The sequence below is a fragment of the Acipenser ruthenus genome, chromosome 8, assembly GCF_902713425.1.
Source record: "Acipenser ruthenus chromosome 8, fAciRut3.2 maternal haplotype, whole genome shotgun sequence".
NCBI lineage: Eukaryota > Metazoa > Chordata > Actinopteri > Acipenseriformes > Acipenseridae > Acipenser > Acipenser ruthenus.
In genome coordinates this window covers 17,304,750-17,330,950 of record NC_081196.1, presented here as the reverse complement: position 1 = coordinate 17,330,950, position 26,201 = coordinate 17,304,750, and the positions used below count along the sequence as shown (strand labels likewise).

Here is a 26,201-nt window from a genome sequence, read left to right as displayed (position 1 = left end):
TATTCTATGACATACCAAAGGCATGCAAGCATACATGATAAAATAGCTTTTAATTTAATCACTTTTCAGGAGGAATGAAGCATTATTTCAATGAGTTGTAAGGGTACCAACAAATTTGAGCACATCTGTATATATATATATATATATCTATATATATAGATATATATAGATATATATCAAAAAAATAGTTACAATTCTATTTCTAGTTTTCTTATACATGGTTTGAAATATTTACATTAAAGGTTCATTAGCTTTGAATGTAATTGTATGTATTTCTGTACCGTTCCCTTAGCTTTTTATGATGTTTACAACCATTTGCTGTGCTCCTGTGCTCTGTTGCTCCAATACTTTTCAGCCAGGCACGATTTGAGCCTGTAGAATCCTAGTTGCGGGTTACCTCTGAGCATTCAGCTCTGATCTATACTAAATCATTTGAGAATGGGCCAGCAGACTTGTAAGGTCACTGCATCATGTGATTTGTCGGAGATTTATAAAATAAACAAAAGAAACACCACCATGCACCATTCTGCAATGCTTTGGGGACACTACAGTATACACAAGGTGCACTTACTGAGGTTTCATCCTCCATTTCCAGAACATAAGAAATGTCGTCTTCTGCTGGTGCGACCGAGGGTTTTCTCCACTGTATGGACATCCAGGTAACCCCAGCTTTTACAAGCTCGGGACTAGCTGGTGGTGGTGGAACGCTGCCTGAGGTGTAAAAATCGATTGCTTCACTGAAGTTGCTATGGTGACAAACACACAAAAATAAAAAAAGGTTTAACTTCTGTCAAAACATCTCACTTTTTTCATATACTGTACCTAAAAGTTACACCAATTATACATTTTATTACCAGAAAAAAGATTTGGAAGGTGGTATCAGAAGAGCTAGATCATGTTAACTTTGGTGGTCTTAACTCAGTCCTCTAAGATCCTGGTCATTGAAATGTTTTTATTTTATTTACATTTCAAGGTAAATACAATGTCGGCTGCAAGTACCTCTTTACTGTACTTGACAAACACGCAGACACACATACATGAAAGATGGTGGAATACATTACCTCATGCCCATGTCATTTGTGGCTGCTAGTTGAAATGTGTATCTTGAAGCTGGTGATAGTTTGGTCACTCTAAATTGCTTCAGAGGCCCACAGTAACACTGTTCAAATTCCCCGGTCCCATTTCCCTAAAGATGAACAAGCTGTTTTAGTGCACAGAATGGGATACAGAGCCAGTATAACATACTGGATTACATTTTAGTTTTTTTGTTCAGAATGTTTATATCAAATGTATTACCTTATCCCATTCTAAAGTGTATTTCTGGATTTTTGAGCCGTTGTCACATGGAGCCTGTGGGAAATAAATGAAGTACAACGAGCTTTACATTAGTAAGTCCTCTTTTTCTTAATAGATAACGTATATTTATATTATTGACCCTTTTACTGCCTTTCATTCATGAGTCATTTAGTTTGATTGTTTCAAGCTGAAACTAAAGGAGACAGGACAACTAGGACTGTCCAACACACTGTGTTAGTGCAGGAAATCTGACACTGAACTGGGACATATAATATGGCTACGGCCATGGTTACAATGTTATGTTTGCCAAATAACACACCACCATGAAACATTAATAGGAAATACCCCAAACTGCTAAAATCCTGCAAGTATGAGTTGAGCGGATGATAAATGAAATAAGTGTATGTAAACGTTTATTTCAGATGCATGACAAGATTAAGTTCAAAGATTAAGGCTGTTTCACGGTTTGTAATGGACCTCTGCAGTCTAAAGTACTGTTTCTAACAGGTTCGACACAAATCTGTATTTACATATGAAATGTGTACAGGTATTTGTACAAAATAATTAGAAATTAATACAAATTATTTACCATAATTTTTATATATGAATAGATAGAAAATACATATGGTGCACAGTGAAGATAAACATCAATGTATAGTTTTCTACAGCTAGTTTGATGTTACACATAAAACGGATGCCTGCAAGGTATTTTCTGTAAAACATTTAAAGTACCAACAGATGATCTACCTCCAGTTGTTTTAATTAACCTTTTTTTCCCCAGTTAAAGTTTAGTTTCAGATATCCTGTTACTGGTTTTGTTTGTTTTTCACCAGCATGCAGAAATGCCAAGAGTCTAACATTACTATTTTAACTTTTGAATTGATATTTGATACTAATTCCTCATCAGAGATAGGCATTTCCAATGTAAACACAAGTTTGTTTAGAACTATGTAGAAACAAAATGGTAAATGTGTCTGTGTCATCACGACTGCAATGGTGAATGTGGCTGTGTCATCACGACTGCAATGGTGAATGTGGCTGTTTCATCATGACTGCAATGGTGAATGTGGCTGTGTCATCACGACTGTAATGGTAAATGTGGCTGTTTCATCACGACTGCAATGTGGCTGTTTCATCACGACTGTAATGGTGAATGTGGCTGTGTCATCACGACTGCAATGGTGAATGTACCTGTGTCATCACGACTGCAATGGTGAATGTGGCTGTGTCATCACGACTGTAATGGTGAATGTACCTGTGTCATCACGACTGTAATGGTAAATGTGGCTGTTTCATCACGACTGCAATGGTGAATGTGGCTGTTTCATCATGACTGCAATGGTAAATGTGGCTGTTTCATCACGACTGCAATGGTAAATGTGGCTGTGTCATCACGACTGCAATGGTGAATGTGGCTGTGTCATCACGACTGCAATGGTGAATGTGGCTGTGTCATCACGACTGCAATGGTGAATGTGGCTGTGTCATCACGACTGCAATGGTGAATGTGGCTGTGTCATCACGACTGCAATGGTGAATGTGGCTGTGTCATCACGACTGTAATGGTGAATGTGGCTGTGTCATCACGACTGTAATGGTAAATGTGGCTGTTTCATCACGACTGCAGTGGTAAATGTGGCTGTTTCATCACGACTGCAATGGTAAATGTGGCTGTGTCATCACGACTGCAATGGTGAATGTGGCTGTGTCATCACGACTGCAATGGTGAATGTGGCTGTTTCATCACGACCGCAATGGTAAATGTGGCTGTTTCATCACGACTGTAATGGTAAATGTGGCTGTTTCATCACGACCGTAATGGTAAATGTGGCTGTTTCATCACGACCGCAATGGTGAATGTGGCTGTTTCATCACGACCGCAATGGTGAATGTGGCTGTGTCATCACGACTCCAATGTCCCATTAGCGCTGGACACTGTTGCTCTCAAAAGGTTTAAAAAAAAAAAAAAGGCATGGAGATGAAGACAACATTACACTGTGGCTTAATAGAAAGGACTTCAGTTTCTGGTGGTGGCACTCCAGCTCCTTCATTACTAAAAAGTAATCACAAAAATGACTAATAGAAAAAAAGCAGTTAACTGCTATAACACATGTTTAGAATATCAAGGGCTGTTCAATTGATCTAAACAGTGGAACAATTGAACAACCCTTTAAATATTCACTTGAAATTGATTACTTTAAGACTAAAAAACACTTAAGATTCACAAACACTATCGGAGATGGCAAAATTTAAACAATGTGTATTTATATCCGTCAATATGAAACAATCATAAACCTGTCAGATGAATAGAACAGGAATGCTGTCTTCTGATTGGTTGTTGTAGAGGTCATTAATCACCCATAAAGTACACTAAGGTATCAATCCACCAATAAGAACATCTAGTATAACTGTCAACTGACAGAACCACAACAAACCCATGGAATAATGGCTATAACAGGTCACAAAAACGAGTCCTCTATATAAAAAAAAATACTCGCTCCAGCTCTATTCAATAAATGAGAATGGTCTTCACATCTTTCCAATATCTTAACTCCTGCAATTATTAATGTCCACCAGCAGCCAATAGCTGGAAATCAGCAGCAAACCTTCCAACAAACTGCAAAATTGCAAAAGCACATTAAAAAACCGAAGCCCAATGCCTAGATCCACCCTCAGAAAGTTCAGCCACGAACATACCTGCTACGTTTCAAAACTGCACTTTAACAGGAAACCTACAATTCAACTTGAAATAAATAAACTTAAAAAAATAAATGAACTTTACAAAATAACTACAATATTTAAATGACTAATTGAATTCCTTTCTTTTAAGAATAAATTAATTTGTTTAATAATACTGTTAGTTATAGAATCAGTTTGTTATATTTATCTATTTAAAACTAACTTTTCTTATCAAAAAAGCAGATGAAAAATGTTTTCCCTGTCTTAAATAAATTAAAAACTAAACCGTATTTTGATTTTTTAATGTTTCACAGGCGGAATTATACTGTCGAAGAACCACTTTTATTGCTGTTAAAATGGTTTAGAATAGCCTTAATGACCTCCAGGCAGGGCATTTCCTGGCTTACGCCTCGGGTTTTCAACTCTCCCAGCCGGGGCATTAACAGCCAGGAAATGCCCTGCCTGTCGGTCATTATTGCTTAATTAAATAGACCCACAAATATCTTAACTTCAGCTATGGTTATCTGGGAAAAGATGCTACTGGCTGTGTGCAATTTAAACATTTGAATATCTCTTTACCTTCCATTGCAAAACAAGAGAGTTTTTGGTCCCGTTTGTTTTTCTTGGTGGAATTGGGGTATCTGGTTCACAGCTCAACGTAGTAAAACTGACAGGTTCTGACGGCGTCCCTTGTAAAGAATTACACACTGCCTGCACTCTAAATGGGTAAAGAAGACAACATGCAGGTTGGTGGGAGTAATAATAAAGGATTTAAAAACATGTCTTTAGTTAGTTCACCTTCATAAGTCACTTTTTTTTTTGTTTTTCACATTATCCCATTTATCCTGCCACAGCATTACAAGTTCACATTCTGTGCTACCTGTAATAGGACCCCACTTGACCCCATATTAGTTCCCATGGATAACATCTAAGGCTGGGATCCTATTACCTGTAACACAGAAAGCGAAGTAATTGCAACGTACTGACTCAGGACAAATTGGTATCCCAGAAATCAATGGGTGAATTTTCAAGCATATAAATAAGGAATACAAAAATGTAACCATATACAATTGGCAAGATGCTGCATTAACAAGCGCTTGTATTATTGTTGAGAGTATTTTCTTGTTTGCTGTTACAATTATTTGACTTAGTAAGTAAATAGAGCATCATTGGGCAGCAGTGTGGAGTAGTGGTTAGGGCTCTGGACTCTTGACCGGAGGGTTGTGGGTTCAATCCCAGGTGGGGGACACTGCTGCTGTACCCTTGAGCAAGGTACTTTACCTAGATTGCTCTAGTAAAAACCCAACTGTATAAATGGGTAATTGTATGTAAAAATAATGTGTAAAAAATAATTGTAATTGTATGTAAAAATAATGTGATATCTTGTAACAGTTGTAAGTTGCCCTGGATAATAATAATAATAATAATAATAATAATAATAATAATAATAATAATAATGTAGAAACCCAAGAAAAACTATCAAACACATTCACACACTAAACAAACCTTGTATGATAATCTGTTGCTGGTCTAAGGTCTTCTAAAGTTGTAGTAAGTTCTTCACCACTAAAAGAAAAGATAAGGTTAAAACAGACTCATTTATACTTGCTCAAAGAGTTAACTAAAAAAAGTGTTCCTCAGTTAAAATCCATTGAACATGCAGATAGTTACAGCTTCAATTCATAGTTTGGGTTATTGTGTGTATTTATTGTTGCCTTTTAGAAGTCGCTATGCTCTGCTGCATTTGTCTTTCCCACCAGTCTCCAGTCACTTTAGAAGTGTTATATTGGAAACATGACTAAAAGCACTAACAAAGCTACTTGTAGCTCTTCAAATGACTAACACTTCTGAATTGTGATTTACAGTTCAAATTATGAACACATGCTTTTCCAATCTCATTTTCCATATACATTAAAAAAAAGAATCCAGAGCATTTTGTCTTATTACACATTATACAAAATAGCCAATTGAGACAAATCACACAAATTGTGAAAGATATTGCATTATCACTACAATTTGAATGGGAAGCTGATGGCTTCAGAGGATTGCGACATTTGAAAGGTAGAAATAAATCAATTTGCACAATTACCCAATCTCTGGTACAGTACACTGGTATAGCGAGCAAAACAGTTGATAGATTTTCACCAAGAACTGAGTGCATGACCACATTATTAGGAACATTTATTGAAAACCATAGGCTATGAAAGGTTGTTTATAAATGTATTCATTATTTTTCTTAGACTTGCCTATATGCCGTTTTGAATTTGCCATATTTTCCGCTGCTGGAGACAGCAACCTCATAGAAAAAGGAGTCTGGTAAATTTGCCATATCACTGTCCCCATTCACAGCAGCAGGGGGAGACCATGTAACAACTGCTGTCTTTGCTTCAATGTCTGACATCTGCAATATATAAAACATTAGAATAAATAAAACCCCATAGAGAAAACACTACAGAATGTTGAGCAGTGCTGAAAGGAATGTTTAACCTCAGAATTGTCACACACACATATATATATATATATATATAATTTCAAATTGCAAGTTCTCTAGTCTAGTTGATACATGAATTACCTAATTTTGGGCTGTTACATACACACACACACGTAGATGTCAAGGTCAGAGCATTAAAAGAGGGAAAGAATGAGGAGTGAGATTTTAAAAACACCATTAAAATGCATTAAAATTCCCCAAATCACTAAGTGAATCAGACTTGTTTTTTAATAATCATGGATAAGATATTGAGAAAAACCTTTATATACCATATGTAACTAAAGAGTGAATGACCTGAGCTCCTCCTAGTGGTCTACATATAAAATTGGCAGGATAAAAAGCTTTAGACAAATCCTCATGCTTTTTTAAAAAAAACAAAACAAAACAAAACAAACAAAAAAAAACAAACATGAAACCCTCTTCACAATCAAACATGGCCAATGTGAAAATTAGAAGAGAGGTCAAGGACTGGTTTGAAGACCAAAATACACTTCCCACTGAATTTATATATAGTTTTGTATATGTCAGAAAGAGATGACAAATACTAGAAATCAATTTTAATAATAAAGCCATTTAAGTTTGCAAAATTATTCACTAAGAGCATAATTACAATATAACAATTAGAGACAATTGGCATGCTTAACAATTCAAACAATTTTGACAATTATGCTTGACTGCAATTATCTGTTATGTGGACAACAGTTCTGCATCAGTGTACAGTAATTGCAATGACTGTCATTTTGTGAACTACCACCAGCACTTAAAAAAATTATTAAATCACGAAATTGAAGCTAAACGTTCCAGTAGCTTCACAGTTACAAAGTACTTTAACTCCCTCACATAATGAAGACATGTAAAGGTTTACACTGGATGTCTGCTATCAAGTTAATATGTATTCATGTACTGGTGTATGGAAATATATGCCTGGGATAGAGAAGTGTGAAACTGACTGATAGTCGACAGCGCACTACCTGACTTCCTCCTGTGATGAACATTTGTTTTGAATAATATTCTTACACAGTACAGTTTGAGTTACTGTGGAATATGACTTTATTAGTTCCCTACACTGTTGTTTCTTATATTTGATACATAGCTCATAAATCTCACCAGCAAACTGAGCTTAACAAAATAAAAAAAGAAACTGAGGCCACATCATATATCCAGCAGAGTGTGCTCCAGTACATGCATGGCAGTGCTGTAGGAACTAACAGTGCAAAGCAATTCAGCATTGTTTCTACAGTGTTGTATGTGTTAAGTTAATTTCACATGTTCACTTAATGTAGAAGAGATGTCATTACATTGCGTTTTATTTATTTATTTATTTTTTATAAAAGGGGACACCCACACAAGACACATTAACGTATTAGAAATCACAAAAATGAGTTGTTACTCAGGAACTACTATTAAACATAAAGTGTTTTTCTTCAGAATTGTGTTGTATTTTCTATGCATGGGATGACATCTGATAAGTTTTGGTGGCTTGGTGGTCCAGTGGTTAAAGAAACGGACTTGACACCAGGAGGTCCCCGGTTCTAATCCCTGCTTAGCCACTAACTAACTGTGTGACCCTGAGCAAGTCACTTAACCTCCCTGTGCGCCGTCCTTCGGATGAGACGTCAAACCAAGGTCCTATTGCAAGTGACTCTACAGCAGTTGTTGATGCATAGTCTCTAGTCTCTGTAAGTCACTTTGGATAAAAACGTGTCTGCCAAATGACAAATTAATACTAATTAAACATCTTGTTTTACCTCACAATGCAGATACCACATTTTGGCACCCTTACACAGGTTACAAAAAAAATGACAATGGAAACATCGAAATGCTCACCCCCATTGATTCTGTAAGGTAACAAAATGCAGGCACTAGAACTAGAGATGTATTCAATGTGATTTACAAGCACTGAACTAGTAGTCTTTACAGATAAAGTCTGAAAGATTTACTTACCACTGGCTTGCTTATATTGGAAAGAAGAGTTTGAAGGGCCTTTGTCTCTTCATCTAGTTCTACAAAACAAATAATGTGTTAGATCAAAACTATCACAGCCCCTGTCAGGCATGTCAGTGCCCATAACCCTGTATACCCCTTACACAAAAGTTGATGCAATCATAGTACCCGTACGAACTTACTTGTAATTTTAAGTTTAAATGGAAAAGGTTTCCTAATGACTCATTGACTTGCATTAAAAAAAGAACATCTGTTTTGGAGCTGGCTGGCTTGTAAGACCAGAGAGGCAGTACACACAGGTTTTCCAGTACTGTAGTATACATTAAAACTAAGTGTTTGTCATTGACATTTTAGTTTATTTTGGTATTTCTGTAGTATAGAAGGCATGGAGAAAGCAGGAACATTAATGTTGTGGTTGGTTTTGATCAGCCAGCAATTCTGAAATTAAGTATGTCAGTAACGAAGCTATGAAAAAAGTAGATCACCATAACCTACAGGATGTACTGTACATGTAAATGACTTACAGTAAAATAATGTCTTGGCAAGTGTCATCACAATTTCTCTATATGTTAAGTGTCCTTGTTGATTTTGAAACTCTCCTTACACATTTCACACGTCTATTAAAACTCATTTTGGCCTACATCTGTTGTTGGGAATATGCAACTATTCCTGATTGGAATTCTAAAAAAACACTGTCTGTGTGAAACAATGCATCAGCATCTGTTCAATGAACGCAGAAGAATCTTTAACATAAGCTGAAAAGAAAAGAAAAAAGTTCCACTTTCACAAGGCAAAATACATACAAGCAACTAAGTGAAAGTGGGTCCAGTGAATTAATTTAGCAGGTTTACCTATGGACATCTGCTTCAGAACTAAACCCAGTGCTACGAGATCACCAGTCTCCCTGGAAACAGCCGATTATAATGATGATGCATTCATTTCAGTATCAAGCTGCCATGACATGAACACATTATTTAGCTCAGGGCACCTTGACAATAGAACAATGAAACCTTAGCTGTGGAGGTCAGTTTGACATCTGAATGTGTAGCGTGCCTGTCAAGAACAAAGCTTCATTTATATCACTACCTTACTGAGCGACAGAGAGAAATCATTTGAGTAAACAGACTGTTCCTCTCACGACTGGCATACAAAAACTGCATCTCCCTTTAAGTTTCAGGTACAATGGTAAAGGGCTAAATAGGCTATAATGATTGAGCAACAAATGCATTGAATAAATGCCACTCTGGCTACCATTACACAATGGGTGTAATTTTCTCCTGTGCAGTTGCAGTATTGGGTTAATAAAATATGCTCTGTTTAAAAAAAAAAAAAAGAAAAAAAATCATGCTGATAGCTATTTCTCCCTTTACACTTACTGAATTCTGCATGTGCATTACACAAATTAAATTCAAACAAATTCGATACAGTATGCGTCACTGACCAATTTAAGTTGGCAGTGCTATTTTCCTATCACTTAAGTAAGTGGTAGTCTAATTCATGCAAACTTGACACAGCCCTTAACAGCACCCTTAGTGCAAATAACACTATAGGACCACTTGAAACCGTGGAAGAGTTTCTCTTGGCAGAGTATTCAGTCTTTGCAAAGAAAGCCTGGAAACAGGTGTAGGAGTGACCTTTATGGCTTTATGCAGCATTTCCTTGACATTTTCTTCATTAACATATCATGCACCACATTTTCAATGGATATGCAATGTTACCTTAAAACATTTCTGTAAAAACACTGTCAAGGGTGCCTATTCTGGGGGATAGTCTACTGCAAAATTGTTATGCAAGGACACTCCACTGCAATTTTGAAAGCAAGCAGATGGCATTAACTGGATGAATGCCCACTAATGCAATACTTAGCTAATTATGCGTCATCATTAAAAGGACATTTCTTACGAGAATTACCTAAGATGAACCACCTGTCACTTCACACAGCTATGTTTGGGATTGTTCATGTCATGTTGTGCGGCAGCCCCTCCAAGCATGCTCAAGCTGATGACGTCAAAAGGCAGCTGCAGCAGTTACAGATGCCCAGATGAGGCCTTGTGATGTCACCAACTTGGGTGCCAAGAACACTCTGCAGCAAAAGAACTGTTCCACACTCACCACTGACTGCAAAATAAATCTGCAGTACAGATTTGCATTATGGAGAGCTTAATAAATCCAGCTGTTGTCTTAAATGCAGTAGCTCTTTCGATGCACTGTGTAAACAGTATTAGGTGGTCAGCAGCATGCTAAACCTTATTTAATAAAAGTACAACTGCTATTCTTCCACTGTGGTCTGATTTGACTACTCAGATGCCCACAATAGGCAGTATGTGGGTTTCCGAACATAAAAGACTGGAGTTTGATCCTCAACCTGCTAATCACAGTTACTTTGTTATTAACTTACCTTGTGTTTCTGTGTCTATTCGAGGACTGCCTTTTACTTTTCCTACTTGTTTCCCTTTAACTGTGGCAGCCCCAGGGGAGTTCTGCCCTTTCCCAAGCCCATTCTGGATGTCTGTAGGGGAACTGCAGTCACTTTTCTGCGGCGAGGAGGGTGGGCTGTTCATTTTGTCCTTTGTCGCACCACCGTGTCTGTCTTTTAATTTTCTCTGCAAACGTTCGTATGTTTTACTAGTCCTGTCATCTCTGTTTACAAAGCCAGACCTTCCATGAAGTGAATGAGAGTCTGCAACATAAAAATAAATAAAGAAATAAAATAAAAAACACAACACTGTTGGACAGAGAATTTACAATATGGTTGTATAGGCCACTGTTAGTGAAGACTGTTAGTAGAGACCAGGGTTGACAAGTGAAATTAGTTTTATGGTCTCAACCTAGACCCCAGTGTGCTTTAGTACACATCTCAAATCCACCACACAATAAGGTACGATAAGCAGTATGTGCTTAAAAGAACTAAAAAGTGCACTCGCCAGCACTGTTCCCGACAGCAGACATTAAATTCATTAAAAGTAATGGCCTTCCCCAGCATTACACATACTTTTCCAGATAACATTAAGTCACGTGCCCAGTCAAACTTGGTATTTAGATCTAACACAGTTTAGAGTATCTTAATGTTTCAGCATGTAAGTATTTGCGTTTCATGAATCAAATGTGTCACTGACCTTGGTCCCCGTAGACTTGTGACGGGTGGTATTGGGGGATGTACTGGGTTGTCATGTCCCCGGCCCCACTCACTGTGGTGTACACGTGGTGTGGCGGAGGAGGCATCATGGCGTGGTGAGGAATGAAAGCAGGCAGATGAGGATGCAACGGCGAGTGGCTCCCCGGTAGGAACTCTGCCTGAGGTAAGACCAGGACCCTCCGCACGCCATTCTCTTCAATAATCTGCACATCTCAGACACAACAGCACAGGTGAGACTTTACTTTTAGATATAAAAGTCTGTATGTTACATATTGGGTGAAACAGTTCAGAAAGCTGTAGCATCAACATGCATCAGCTATTGTATAGTATTATCATGGCCGGATAGTGACATTTGGTCACTAGAGCACCTTGGGGAACAAATAACAGAATGTATGATGGGTGCAATAGGTTTGGGGGGCAGCACCATTGGGTTGTATGCAATGCTTCTATCTGCAACTGGGAAAGAGTTTTGGGCATTTTGAGAATCAGTCTTGTTTGTTCCTATTGGCTCTGTTCAAAGTGGTTTAAATGGAGACTGGATTTGGATTATGCGCTGGCAGAACTTGGTCTCTCCAAATCTGATGGTGTATTTTAATAAGCACCTGTGCGTTTAACCTGAGACTGCAGAAATATATATAGACAAAAGGGCGGGCTCCTATAACTACTCATCTGGAAAATCCTGAAGGAAGTAAAAGATGTTTTAAAGTAGGAACTATACAAAAAAATAAAACCTGACTGGCAGTTATGATACAATTGATTGTGTTAGGTTGAAGGAATAATTGTGAGCAGGACAGCACACACTCACATGACACAACAGAAAAGCAGATTATAGGGTGAATGTCGGCTTTACCTGTGAAACGTATCCAGGAGGCACATATATTGGAGGCACTGAACCATTTGGAGACATCATTGGAACTTGAGCAGGACCTGACAGGTGAAAACATACACTTTAGAATACAAAGCCAGAGACTCTACAGTACAACTTTCAAGAACTAATTCTCTCATCTAAAAATATCCAGGATAGCAAGGCACAAACACACAGTTAAAAGCAACATACTATTCAATGTAAGATAGGTATGGAATATTCAACAAGAGCTTTAAAGAAAGGCAGACTGGTTAAGATCTACATTATTCACCGTCACTGCAGCCAGTCAGCAGTAAGAAAACCCTTGCAGAAGGCGACTCTATCACTGTGCGTGTCTCAAACAAAAAAGGTATTCAAAGGATATGTATGTAAGACAACTAATAAGTTTTAGTTGGTGCATTTTTTCCCGATTGATAATTCAGATTTATGAATACGTATGTCCTATTTTAGACTGCAGCTTCTCTGAAAGTTTAAGCATTCCAGTACTTTGTGCCACAACAAACAGGTTTGAAGAATATAAGTTGTTAAGGATTTGGACATTTTTAGCACAGACGATCTTTCACCTTGCATCAGTTTGTCAGCCAAGACTAAAGCAAGTAGTTTTCTCTTTACTGATACAGTATAGGGGTCTAGAGTGAAAAGCAGCTTCACCTGACCATGTTAAAAAAAAAAACAAAAAAAAAAAACACCACAACCATGACACCCAGCATGTCTTGAACTGCAGAAGAAAAGGAATTACTGAATCCAGATAAAGTCAACTATTAAATCAGTCTGGTGGGTAAAATAATCAGACATGTGAACAGCCATGCTGGTCCACAAAGACTTACTATATGAACATGGCTGTTTTTGTGATACCCGTTTAAAAGGATCAGCTAGAATATGTATAAAAAATATATACACTAGCTTTCAAGAACACAGAAGGTTTTTCAGATTAAAAGAGTACATTGAAGACAAAGAACATTTCTCTCTCAGACTAAGAAATATAAAATGTTACTGTTAATATTATTCCAATAAGAATTTAGTAAAAACCTTGGTTTTGTGGCGAACAATGAAGAAGTAGTAAAAATTGGCAAACACAGGATTACCGTTGTTAGTCTTCTGTCTTACTTATACTATGCAGTTGAAGTGCATTTTACCTGAATACAGGTCTGGGGTGCTGAAAGAGTTACTGTTAAAGTGTATCCATTCAGACAAAGTCTCAAGCAAGAAAGCAAGGGAGTGGGATCCCAGAAATCTCTGCATCTCCCATGAGAATTTTAGCGTCTCCTTTAATTCATGTGTTTCTGTACAGTATGGGATTCCCCTTATGATTCCAGTAACCATGTAACCATGAAGCAGAGATCATTGGCATGAAGAATACAGTTCCTCATATGAAGCTGCTCATTTTTAAGAACTCCCTGAAGTAGTACTGTATCCTAGGTAAGACTTTTTTGTGGGGTATTACTGTACTGTTTAAACCTTTAAAATGCAATTGCCCCAGTGGATCACAGTGTTTTCTCCAAAGATTAATTTCAAACTGTTAATACTGCAAAACTAGAAACAATGTAAGTTCAGCTACTTAAAATAAAATAAATAATAGCTTGAAAAGAATAATTGAATGCCTCTCTCAAGCTGAGGGCAAAGTACTTATTGATGTCATCTGGTTCCCAACTTTCTAATACATCTCATTATGAGCAAAAAATGAAAGAAAATAAATAACCTAATTTATAAGCAACAGCTCTGTAAATGTGTGTGTGTGTGTGTGTGTGTGTGTGTGTGTGTGTGTGTCACTAAACAGAATCGAACACAGAAAATCTATAGCAGGGCTTTCTTCTCCACCGCCCCTGTGGCACAGTTTTGATTTCCAGTATCTGTCTGGAGGTGAAGCCACAGCGATTTTCAGTGGGGTTTGGGCCTCTGGATTTACCACCCAGGCCACAGGCTGCTATAGTTATCGGAAACAATAACCGTCACACAACTGCAGCCCTACACGAGCTTCACTTCAGCTTATTTCTTTGAGTAGACGAAATGAATACCATTCTTGGGACTGAATTATGTAGAGAAACTTCAGGTGAAGACTAAGATCTCATCAGCCTGATTAAAAACATAAGCAGTCCTAATGACTAGGTAAGGAGTTTATTTCAGAAGTTTGCAATGGCATGATATTTGTGGATTTGTGGAATCGCTTCTAGAAAGTCGTTGTTCTGCTTTCCCTGCTTGCTGTTTGGCGGTGAAGTGGCATGGACACAAAACAGGAGTGAAAGACTTAAAACACCTTACTGAAAAAAAATCAAGAAACACAAATCATGTAAATGCCACTTAGACAATTTAGGAAGTGTAAATACAGCAACACAGTTGGACTAAAGTGATTGGGTGGGAATAAGAAAGCAGAACAAGGAAGCTGACAGGAACCGGTACATTCTTTCAAAATTAATCAACTGTTTACGGTTTTGTACTGCTTTTGAATTGACATGGTCATGATGAAACAGAATCAACACTGAACCCAGGAGTATTCAGAGGCCAAGTGGATTTTCTATCCAGAAGCGTGTGAAAACTGTAATTGTGTTAAAGGGCACTTCAAAACCTATACAGAATGAGCGGCTTGACTGCATGCTACACATGACTAGGGAGCACAGTTGTCAATCAGGCTTGTTTTTTATTTACTGTGCATGAAAAAATGGCTTTGGGTGGGTTCCTAATTTTTGGGCTAGTTTGGGGCATTTGTGCAGGTTTTACATTTGGATATATTGTGAACAGTTTTAGTGTCTTACCTATATTTTTAAGCAAAATACTAAGTTATATGATACACAACCCTTAGTGTTTACATCACTGTTGCTAAACATTGTAGCAATAACACGCTTCAATATCTGTGGATATGACATGCATTGCATTGTGGGTAACATGTGTTTCCTGTTTACATAAGATATATACCAATAAAAAAATATATATATATATAGCAAAGAGTGGGAGTCTAATTGCAAATTAAATGTAGATAGTGTACTCTCAAATGTCATTTCTTAAAGATAACAGTTTAAATAGAATGGGACTAAAATTGCTGTCAAAACATACTCCACATTCAGACTGCAAAGAAACAGCCTAACTTCAGTCTAATTTACAGCAGGCCTCCCTGGGAGCTGCTGGCAAAGTTTGACAGCAGCGTGTATAACAGCTAATGCAAACCATCGCACGTGTACATAGTGTAATGGAGGTTTAAAGACTTATACATTTCACTTCATACACAAAAGGACATTTTCTTTACACTTTTTGTACACATATTTTTGGATATATATCCTCCTCACACAGACCTGTAATCACAATTTCCTTTTAAGACCTTTGCTTACGCAGTTCCAAATGCACTAACCACTCTGCTACCCGTAGCTGCACGGTGTGTGTTTGTGCACTGCTGAGTTCTGATCATTCTAATACCTACATAAAAATGCAAGAAACTAGATAATACCATGTTTATTGGGTTACTTTTGAGTTAGTGTAGGCAACATAATATTGGGCTATTTTTGGGCTGGTATTTGGTTGAATTTGGGCTACAAATATTTTTTGTATTATTTGTTTGTATTTGCTAGGGAGTTCATTAACCAGCAGTTGAAAAGCACCAAATATGTGGCTATACAAGCGGACGATACAAAGTGTCTGTCAGTGCTGGTTAAACAGTATATTGATGGAAACAGCAAAGTTGTTAGTCGCGCAAATATACACCATTTTACATAATATCAGTGCTAATTAATCACAATAGAGTTTCAAGTGTAAGAAGGAATCAGTGCGAAAACGTTTTTGCCTCAATGTTCACCAGCCACCACTGAGTTCTTTATAATAAAATATGCTTTTTTTCTGTAAGACGTTGTACTTGCACTTACTTTTAAAACAAATAATCAATAACAGAGCACAGAAATTGCATACAAAGCAAGGTTATGTTGTTCTTGCATTGTTTTCCTAGCCTTATTCCAGCCAGCTCTTGTAACAAACACTAAACAGTTGAACTGATACCTGTTGTATATGAAAAAAAAAAAGGCTCAGCAGTAGCAGGGTTTAAATACATTGTTCCTGTCTGACACTGGCACTGAAAAGTGCATAGAAAACCCAATCTGAAAGGCTTCACCATTAGTCTTACCACTCATTCTGCATATGGAAAATGCCGACAGCAAAAACAAGAACACACAAAAACAAGTTTCTTTCTTTTAGATGAAGTGATTCGTCAGTGACCAGGCTGTGCAGGTAACACACTTTTGGTTTCATACTGCTTGCTGGGCTGAACTGTGGCACATGATAAGAAGAGTTTAAGATTACGTGTCACAGTTTACAGTTAAAGGAGCAGTGTTCCATTAGGCTTTGAAAACTGTTGTTAGGCCTACATACTTCAGTAGTCAAAAAGAAACTTGGTAATAAAATAGGACGAGATGTTTTTGTTTTGCATTTGAGTTTACATAACACAGCAACTATGAAGTCACTACCTCAAAGAGTTGGTAAAATATGAGGCTGCAATGTGGTGTCAAATTACTGGCATATTTATTTTTCTTACACAACACCTGTGATCAAACACGACCAAGAGAAACACAGATTACAGTTGTGTACAGAATACGAAGTCAAAACTGCTAAGCCTTAGGTCTTTATTACCCGGAAACCTGGAAGTAATGAGTTGAATGTGGCAGCCATCTTGGGTCTGAGATCAAATTAAAGGGCGCTATTAAATGTTGCCAGGATGGTTCCCATAACACTTAAAATACGAAGCAGCAAGCTTAAATGGTTTCTAAGTTATCAGCAGTTGTAGGAACGTTGACAGCATTGGTGGAGTATATTAGTTTGCGAGTGCACACTGGCACAGTTTGTCATGTTAGGTCATTTATAACCTCCCACTGATGAACTGCATCTGGCAGAAGAATACAGTAATTGATTAAACGTCAGTCTAAATCAATTGTCCTGCTTTATTGAACACATTTGTTACAATAACTAAAAGCAATGTTGTCAAGACAATCCTTTATAAGATGCATTATAAATGCCCTTACAAGATAGAGACCAGTAATAATGACAATTTCTGATCCCCTTTTGTCATCACCTGTAGGCTACTATATGAAGGAAATCCTTGTTAATATAAGCCTGATTTTGTACGTAAACATAGGGAAGAGTCAAACGTGTAATATTTAATGTATTAGCATAAATGTTTTAAAGAAAGAAATACAAGTTTGTTTTAGTTACCAGGAGGGTGCCAACACTTAAGCAGCACTGAAAGCTAAGTCTAAAATCCCCTTATTTACTGTAGTTTAATAGAGCTCCCTGCACAGTCAAAAAAATCCTGAGGCTGTACTTAGCAGAGGACTCCCACAGAATAATATGAGATCCCAAAAAAATGAATGACCTCTTATTTATTTATTTTTAAAAAACAAGATCTGAATTGCTTAAGATCTCATAAGCATCCCAGGCTCTTCCCAAACTATTTTCTTCATTCTAAATCCTAAGAATTTGGGATAAGGCAAAGAGCTCCAGGCTACAAAAAAACACCTATTTATATATTGTGAAGGATTTCATTATTTGTTAAAGGTTCAATTGCCCTTTTTATGCAGACCCAGAGACAAAAATTTATTTTTAAAGCACTTTTGTGCCATTTTTATTATTTACAGAAAACAAATCAAAAACCTAACCACATGCAGTACTAACTCAACTTTTTTTTAGTTCTAAACTAGATCGGATGGCTTAGCCGTTTACCGATTAACAAAACACAATTTCTCACGGTACACAACACTCAAAAGGTTTCACACAGTACCTCTGTCTTTCCAGGCTTGACACACAGCCTTTCCTTTTTCACAGATGAACATACCTTGACAGCCTTTTGCCATTACACAGACTGCCCAGCACAAACATTTCCCACCCATGGCATGCTGGGTGATGTAGTCCCTCAGCCCATCCCGGACTACATTTCCCTCTCCTCCTCCCCCTAGTCTGCCACATATCCCCCCCCCCCCCCCTTGTGTACAGCATACCTGCCTTTCCAAGGCCACTTCTCCCTCCACCTTTAAAATTCCACCACCCTCCCGGGTCGATTCATCATCCGGCGACCTCGGGAAGGAACCGCAAACCACTGAATGGATGACAGGGGCGGCTGGCGCACAGGGCGGTGACCTGGTGGGTGCAGCAGCAGGCAGAGGGGAGAGCCTTGGCTCCGGTGCAGTGACGTCTGATCCGCCAGGGGGAACAAAGCGTAAGGCAGGGGGGAACGCCAGTGACGTCTGCCGACAGCGTAGTGACGTCTGGAGATTCAGGGGAAACGGAGTAGGAGACCAGACGACTGACTCTGCCCGGTGGTGCACTGACTTGGGCACTAGGTCCAGCACAGGGAGATCCAGGCATTCCGGCAGGGTGTCCAGACATATGGGGCAAGGGACCGCACCCAGCGGGGCCGTACTGGATCGCAGGGGTGGTGGAGGTGTGCTCTTTACCTCCTCTCCTTCTCTGTAGCTGCAGGCAGCAACTGCTTCTCCACTGCTGACACCTTTTGCTCTGCTGCCGGCAATTTCTTCTCCACCTCCGGCAACTCTTCTTGTGGTGCAGGCCACACCACTCTCGCTAGCACCAACTACGAAACCTCAGATTCTAGCAACCCGGACTCTTGCCTCAGTCGGCTGTTGCTCTCCTTTAGTGCATTTATTTGACAGGTGGTCTGTAAACATGTACTGTTGTGTGGTACAAAAAAAACGATCTTAGCTTTATCTGCCAATCTTGCAGTCAAATGCTATGTAAAGGATGTTTCACTCCAGGTATTACATTGTGTTTTAATTACTAATTTCACTCAACCAAAACTTTTCATATGTATTTAAGGTGAGTGACATATTAAACATCTGCATGCACAAGCAAACCTAAACCTTTAAAACGATAGGTCTTTTTATGAGCATAATGCTTTCAACCCCCTTCAATCTAACAGCTTTCTCTTACTTACTAGCTCCAAGTCAGTGCAATCAAAATAGATCTATGTTCTTGAATGGTATGGCCATGCAAAGTGCGGTGTGACTGTGTCTTTCACATGAATAGTGAATTGTGTAACATTAAAAGCCTGCTCTGATGTTTCCACTTGGTGCGAGAGTAGCGGAGCAAGTTTGTGATTGAAAACAAAATTTCAAGGGAAACACCGCAGTTCAAGAATTTAATGACAATATTTGACCATTAGAGGGAGCTAAGCAGCAAGTAAACATCAATTAATGAAATCCAGTTTCATTCACCTTTTTACATTTACTATAGGGTATTTTGAGGAGGAAAGTTCTCTTTGCTGGGTTGTGTTGCTTGGTAAGCAGACAATGAAATATATGGTATTGTGTGATGTGTTTCTACTGTGGGCTCAGTTTACAACAGTCCAGTACCAACTCTTGTCTCTTGTATTACTAAAGATGAATTGACCTAGGCCTTCACAGCAGAAAGGCAGTGAATTGTCACACTGTGAAGGAACCATGGTGGTCTTGAAGTCTTGGGTTATAAATGGAAAGATGTAGGCTGTTACATGGCTTAATTATACCAAAAAAATAATCTTATTAGCTGAAAAAACCTAAGGGTTGTGATACTCTGCAGCTTCATACCGTATATTATATTTTATCTTGTATTAGTAATGAATTACTATTAGTATTTTTATTATTATTATTATTATTATTATTATTATTATTATTATTATTATTATTATTATTACTACATTGTTCTGTACAAAACAACAGCAGTCTGCTGTATCAATTCCTGTGCACTTCTAAGATAATAATTTACCCCCTTGATTAGAAAATGATACGCTTTTAGGACTCAAAAGTGCCAGTAATTACAGGCCTGTAATTGTACTATATCAATAACAGGCTGCTGTGCTTGGGAAAAACAATGTAGGCGGTTTTCAGTAGTCTTTTCAACAGTGGCACCCTAGATATCTTATTAGCTCTGCATCAGCATCCCAACATCCATTTTAGCAATGGAATGAAATAAGCAATGGTTTTGACAAAGACAGTGCCAATTTAAAACCCTGTGCATGAAAACAGTGCACTATATATTACAGCGCACATTCTTAACCTAGGCTATACCGTATAACGGGTGGATACTTTATTTGGCTATTTTGATTGGATCGCCAATAATACTTCCACCAATCAGGGTTGCATACAGTACTCAATCCCACCCTCTGCCAGACTGGTATACAGAACAGCTTAAAGAAGCACTGGACAAGAGCAATAATGTGTCAGATATCAAAGTGGATATGAGAATGGCAGCGATGAAGCCAATTTGTTTGAAAACATTAAAAGTAGACCGGGCATTTCCATCAATGGATTAAAAAAATGTGGAATTGATGATGCGATCAGAAACTCAGAGGCAGTGTAAACTGCCTGTTACTGTAGTAGGACTGTTCTTTTTTATTTTAAGCATTTTTTCCTTTTTTTAGAACGGTTTAATTAAGTAAGTAAGACAAAATTGTTTGTGTCAGATTTGTTGAAAGTCTGTAACAAAATGGTTGATTGTTACTGTCGATACGTTGTAGACACTACTACCAATGCAGGCATCGTGCAGGTATCACAAAGTCCAGAAACAAATCTAAAACTTAGATAAAACAGATGATTTTGCCAGTGCTTGCTAGTCTAGTAACCAGTTTGAAATGATTTTGAAGCAAATAAAAGCATTTTCGTTTTGGCTTTATTGTTAAAGATTTCACACATGGCAACACTGCCCTACAATTACTGCATGGTAATACTGTGATTGTTCAACTGTGTTATGTTGTGAACCATAGTTTTAAAACTGAGAGACAGCAAATACTTATCATAAAAGTTTACTGGTTCTTAAAATTAAGGGCCATATAAGAACGATAAATACTGTAACTGATTAGAAGGCCTTCTTTGTTGTTCTCCAAGTTGCTGCAGTTACATTGTAGATGCTATAATGAGTTACTGTAAATGTATTTAAATGTTTTTGGAATTAAAAGTATAAATGCAAAACTGTGACTTTTTTTTGTGAACGTGCTGTGAAAAAAATTAATCCGCCGAACTTAATACCAGTCAAAATTTTCCGTTATACGGTATATATTAACTTAAAACAAATCTTTCTGCTGACACCTCCAGGCATGTCAGAGTTTGTAGATGGCGCTGTGCATCTGACTGGTGCCTTTTAAACTTGCATATTTTTGGATGAAGTCTGCTGCCATCTGGTGATGTATGTTGTTTATCAGCTTACTATGTAGTTGGTCACAATCGGTAAACTGTAATGATGGATCGGTGGCTGGTTTGTGAAAAAACAAAACAAAACAAAACAAAAAAACACAACAGTGACATAGAGAGAAGCCGCAGGCATGCTGAATTTTTTTTTTTACCAGTATATGTACAGATGTATGTATGTATGCAGCAGTGTGGAGTAGTGGTTAGGGCTCTGGACTCTTGACCGGAGGGTCGTGGGTTCAATCCCAGGTGGGGGACACTGCTGCTAAACCCTTGAGCAAGGTACTTTACCTAGACTGCTCCAGTAAAAACCCAACTGTATATATGGGTAATTGTATGTAAAAAATAATGTGTAAAAGATAATGTAATTATATGTAAAAATAATGTGATATCTTGTAACAATTGTAAGTCGCCCTGGATAAAGGTGTCTGATAATAAATAATAATAATAATAATAATAATAATAATAATGTATGTGTGTGTGTGGGGGAGGGAGGAGCATCAAGTACCACAGACAAGAGGAAGGGAGGCGTGTCTAAGTTTGAGAACTGCTGCACTAAACAACACTGATTTGTATCAAAGAGCCAAGGCTGCATTTTTGTCCCTCTTATCTTGCAGGGAAACAATCTCCCCTCACCTCTCCTCATGCGAGGAGATGAGGTGAGTATGCAATAACAATCCCCTCAGACTGTGCAGGTCGAGAGAAGTTCTATACTTAGCATTAGCCTAATGTGAACATTGATGAATCATTCTTTCCGTGTTATTCCCGGAAGAAAATTGTGCTCAGGATTTACTGCAGCACATTAGGTTAACCATGTGTCTATAACTGAACACCCACACTTTGACATCACGAAGGCAATGATATGCATCACTGACGCAAGCACTGACAAGATCAAATGCAAAGGCCACAGCCACTGAAAGAAGACAGTACATCACTGACGTCATAGCACACCCATCTGGTAAAGACAGCCTGTTGTAAATCAATATACCCGGATTCTAGAAATAGCCACAATACACCCTTTTTCATTTACTTGATAGCCTCCAGTAAAGTGCTGTATTTTTAGGCATCGCTATCACGGTACAGACAACAAACGTCAAAGCCCATTCTTTCAATTTCCTCACAGTATGCTGAAGCGTGGAGAATCAAGGCCAGTTTTTAGAGGCGGTTTTATAAAGATTAACAGTAGTGCAGCTTTACTGGCTGCCCAACTACATTAGTAATCAAAAGCACTTTTTTTTCTTTTTAATGTTTGTGATCTAAGGGTTGATGAAAGCAGAGGGACAAGGCAGAAGATACAAGAGCATCCCTTCAAAGCTGTATTAGCACCCCCCTGCCATTCAGTCCTTGACTTCTCTCAAGCAGAGACTGTCAAATTGTGTCTAATGTAACTGGTGTTATTTAGGATGCAGGTTAAAACTAAAGCTGCCTTGTTTACTACAGTTTTCCCCTTCTGATTAGGCTCAGTATAAAAAACAGCTCCCCATAGAGCTCTCTCCATTAGGCACCTCGGGAGACAATCTGAAAATCTCCATCTATTACTGTTATTAAAACCATTTGAGTCAATTTGGTGGTCCTTAATAGAGAGATCCCTCTGTGATCGTCAATGTTTGAATGCAAAAACAGGATTTGACATTGATTCAGCACAATCAGCAATCCCCCAGATACTAAAGCTATCGATGTTTTCAAAACTAGGACACACATGGTGCTGTACAACATCCAACATGGTGCTGTTCCACACTGCTGCACCTTGATTCCACTGCACCTTACATTTGTTGTGATGGGATTTAGTTATACAGTAGGAACTGTTCCTTTTGTGAATAAACCACTGACTGTTATTACACTTAAATATTTCCTCAGTGGAGTACCTGGCAGAGACAGTCTAACACCAGGAACACAATTGGATGTTAGGTGTTTAAAATCTCCACCCTGGAATGGCAGTAGTTAACTAACTAGCAGTTTACTCTCAGTCTCACTCAATAGGTGTTACTGTCATTAAAACCACACAGTAATTTCTTAACTAAGTATCATCTATCTCGGGACCTGGAGACAAGCTTCTCATCTGTCGTCTTTGCACATAACAAAGGGTTCATTGGTGCTCCTGCGTGGTTGATCCTGTTTTCACAGGAGTATAAATAACAAACTAGATGATGACAAAGAGAAGCTGTGATACATAAATCAAACAAGTTAGTACAAAATGTTATTCTTCAAAATGCAGCTATTTTCCAAGCTGAATTTTACACTTTGTATACAAGTTTTATTTGAATGAGCAAGCAATGGTGTTTAGATGTTAATAATTGACAGGCTTTCAATGATATACATCCCACCAAGAGTATTTATTAGTATTATTATTTTTATTTATAGGTATCAGCAACAGACCCACTGAGACTAAAGCATTCTCCTTAATAATGTCCACCAATAGTATATTCAATTGCCCTGAAAATCCTTATCAAAAGGTCACAAGGGCCATTTACTGTATTGTCTTGTATAGTTACACACGTTTTCTGTTCTGATCGCAAGCCAAAGAAGCTTACTTTTTAATTAAAATGCAACATACGCACACACACAGAGAAAATGCAATGTTTAAAATGTTTATCCTGAATAAAACATGTGCTATAACTATATGCCTGATTTGAGACTTTTCAAATGACAGTTTCAAACCTGCTATTCCTAACAAGTAAGCCTTTCACTGTTTTGCAAAACATCTTCACAGTTGGTAGAGCAGTCACAATGGCAGACAAGTCCTCAGAAACCTCTAATCACCAGTGATGCAAACACAGAATACTTCATTAGGTGCTCTTGAAACACATAGTAAGAATGTTATTTTTGTTACTTTATATTCACATGTTGAAATATATGTTCGAGATGAGTGTCCTGTAAAACCAATAATAATAATAATAATAATAATAATAATAATAATAATAATAATAATAATAATAATAATAATCCTGCTCCGAGTTTTAACAAAAATGCTTAATAGCTTTTTCTATGACTCACATGTTTTCAATGTCTCTGCATTTTCCTCATGTGAACTGCGAATGTGAAGATAATCATTTTATTTCAGTATTTTCAAGCTAGCACAATTAAAAAAAAAAAAAAATGTATTGTAACTCATGATACAGGTGTCACCCAAGTCCTGTATGCTATAAACTTGAACTGACACAACATCCTTTCCCGTGATCGAACACGAGAAACCGACCCGGCTTCCATTTCATGAATCTGGGTGGAATCTGTTCTGAATGAAGGCAAGGCTGGATTCTGATAGCAGTTGCTGTTTCCAAATATTATTTTAAAATTACAGGTGCAGCACAAAATCATCTGAAAGGGGCCTTCCCGAGGAGACACAAAAATGTAAAAGTTTCCTTTTTGCGTTTTCAATTATGAATACAGTGATTATACAACAAGCAGACACTGCTCTCCCATTGTTTTCCATGGAGGTCAGTATTTCTGTTATTACTCAATATCAGAACTGAAAATAAAGCACAGCTGTGAGATCACACTAATGTCACCTGTTCTTAAACCACTGCTTACAGATGAAATGCTTCACCCGGACACACAAGTAAACTCTTTCAGTGGACCACAATAATTATTTCACACAAACAGGGGTAAATAAATAAATACATGTAAGAAGTTAAAGTATAATAGTCATAACAACATCGCTTTAATAAGTTGCATTATTACCTCGTACCACACTACAGCAATGTTAAAAATAACATGGATGACGGAGCAGCCATTGTTATAACACACAAACACATCTTAGAACCCTACCAGTATTCTATAACGAGTATTTTTCACACCACCTAACATACAGTTCAGTCCAGTTCAACATACAGTAACTCATGCTTTGTATGTAATATACAGACATTTTCCTAGGGTGTCAGTTATAAATTACAGGGTGTGCATTATTCATAACAGTACTCTGTGTGTCAAGTACAGCTACAGTGAAACCCGAATTACCTGTCACCAATGGCACTGAACATTATACAAGGAGTCTCTGGTATTTATATGTTAAAAACAAATCCTTTCTGTGTCAATTGGCTGGTAAGAGACCGATTTTAATGAGATTTCATTTGTTAAAAAAAAAAAAAAAGTGATCAGTGAACTGAAATATCCAGTATATGAAGAGAAACATCTCCCACAAGAAAGGTAACCTTCAGTAGAGCTGACAGCCACCCTCAATGAGAAGTCCTTCTTGTAAGGAGGAGTGTCACAGAATTGGAAGAATAATCTCGTGGTTTAGAATCTCTTTGTATATCGTGTTCTGTTTCAGTCACCACATTGTGGTGTTTTTTTTTTTTTTTTTTTAAAAGCACAGCGTAAAAGCACCCCACTGTTCTCAATAGTAGTTCTCAGAAACATAGACAGGATACTAAAAAGGCATTATGTTATATTTTTTGTGTAAAAATGAATATGGTTAGACACCGATGTTTTAAATTGAAAATAAAAAATAAATAAATACATCTAGAAAAATCCTGCTTGGTTCAAAAAATATATTTTAAAAAAGTATGTTCAGTATTCATAGATTCTTATTTGCTTCAATGAAATTGTTTTTATATTGAAATTGTAAAAATAGTCTTAAAAATCGAGCATCTAAACCTTTTTCTTTGCTTTAGGCAAAGCACTGTTTAAAACCTCATCTGGTAACTT

At 37.6% G+C, this 26,201-nt stretch overlaps 1 protein-coding gene across 4 annotated transcripts in view; it reads right to left on the bottom strand.

Annotated features, from left to right (window-relative positions):
• LOC117406917 (fibronectin type-III domain-containing protein 3A-like) overlaps positions 1-26,201 on the bottom strand; it is a 106,874-nt gene that overhangs the window by 28,722 nt on the left and 51,951 nt on the right. For 3 of the 4 annotated variants that reach the window (XM_059028645.1, XM_059028646.1, XM_059028647.1), the window contains 10 exons: positions 12,397-12,473; positions 11,527-11,749; positions 10,809-11,090; positions 8,411-8,469; positions 6,222-6,376; positions 5,482-5,541; positions 4,555-4,693; positions 1,297-1,350; positions 1,062-1,186; positions 572-746 (listed from right to left, as the gene is read on the bottom strand). In XM_059028645.1, the coding sequence (XP_058884628.1) occupies positions 572-746; positions 1,062-1,186; positions 1,297-1,350; positions 4,555-4,693; positions 5,482-5,541; positions 6,222-6,376; positions 8,411-8,469; positions 10,809-11,090; positions 11,527-11,749; positions 12,397-12,473 (1,349 nt within the window). Of the gene's footprint in view, positions 1-571; positions 747-1,061; positions 1,187-1,296; positions 1,351-4,554; positions 4,694-5,481; positions 5,542-6,221; positions 6,377-8,410; positions 8,470-10,808; positions 11,091-11,526; positions 11,750-12,396; positions 12,474-16,513; positions 16,536-26,201 lie in introns of those variants that run through there. The other variant, XM_059028648.1, reaches the window with a different exon arrangement.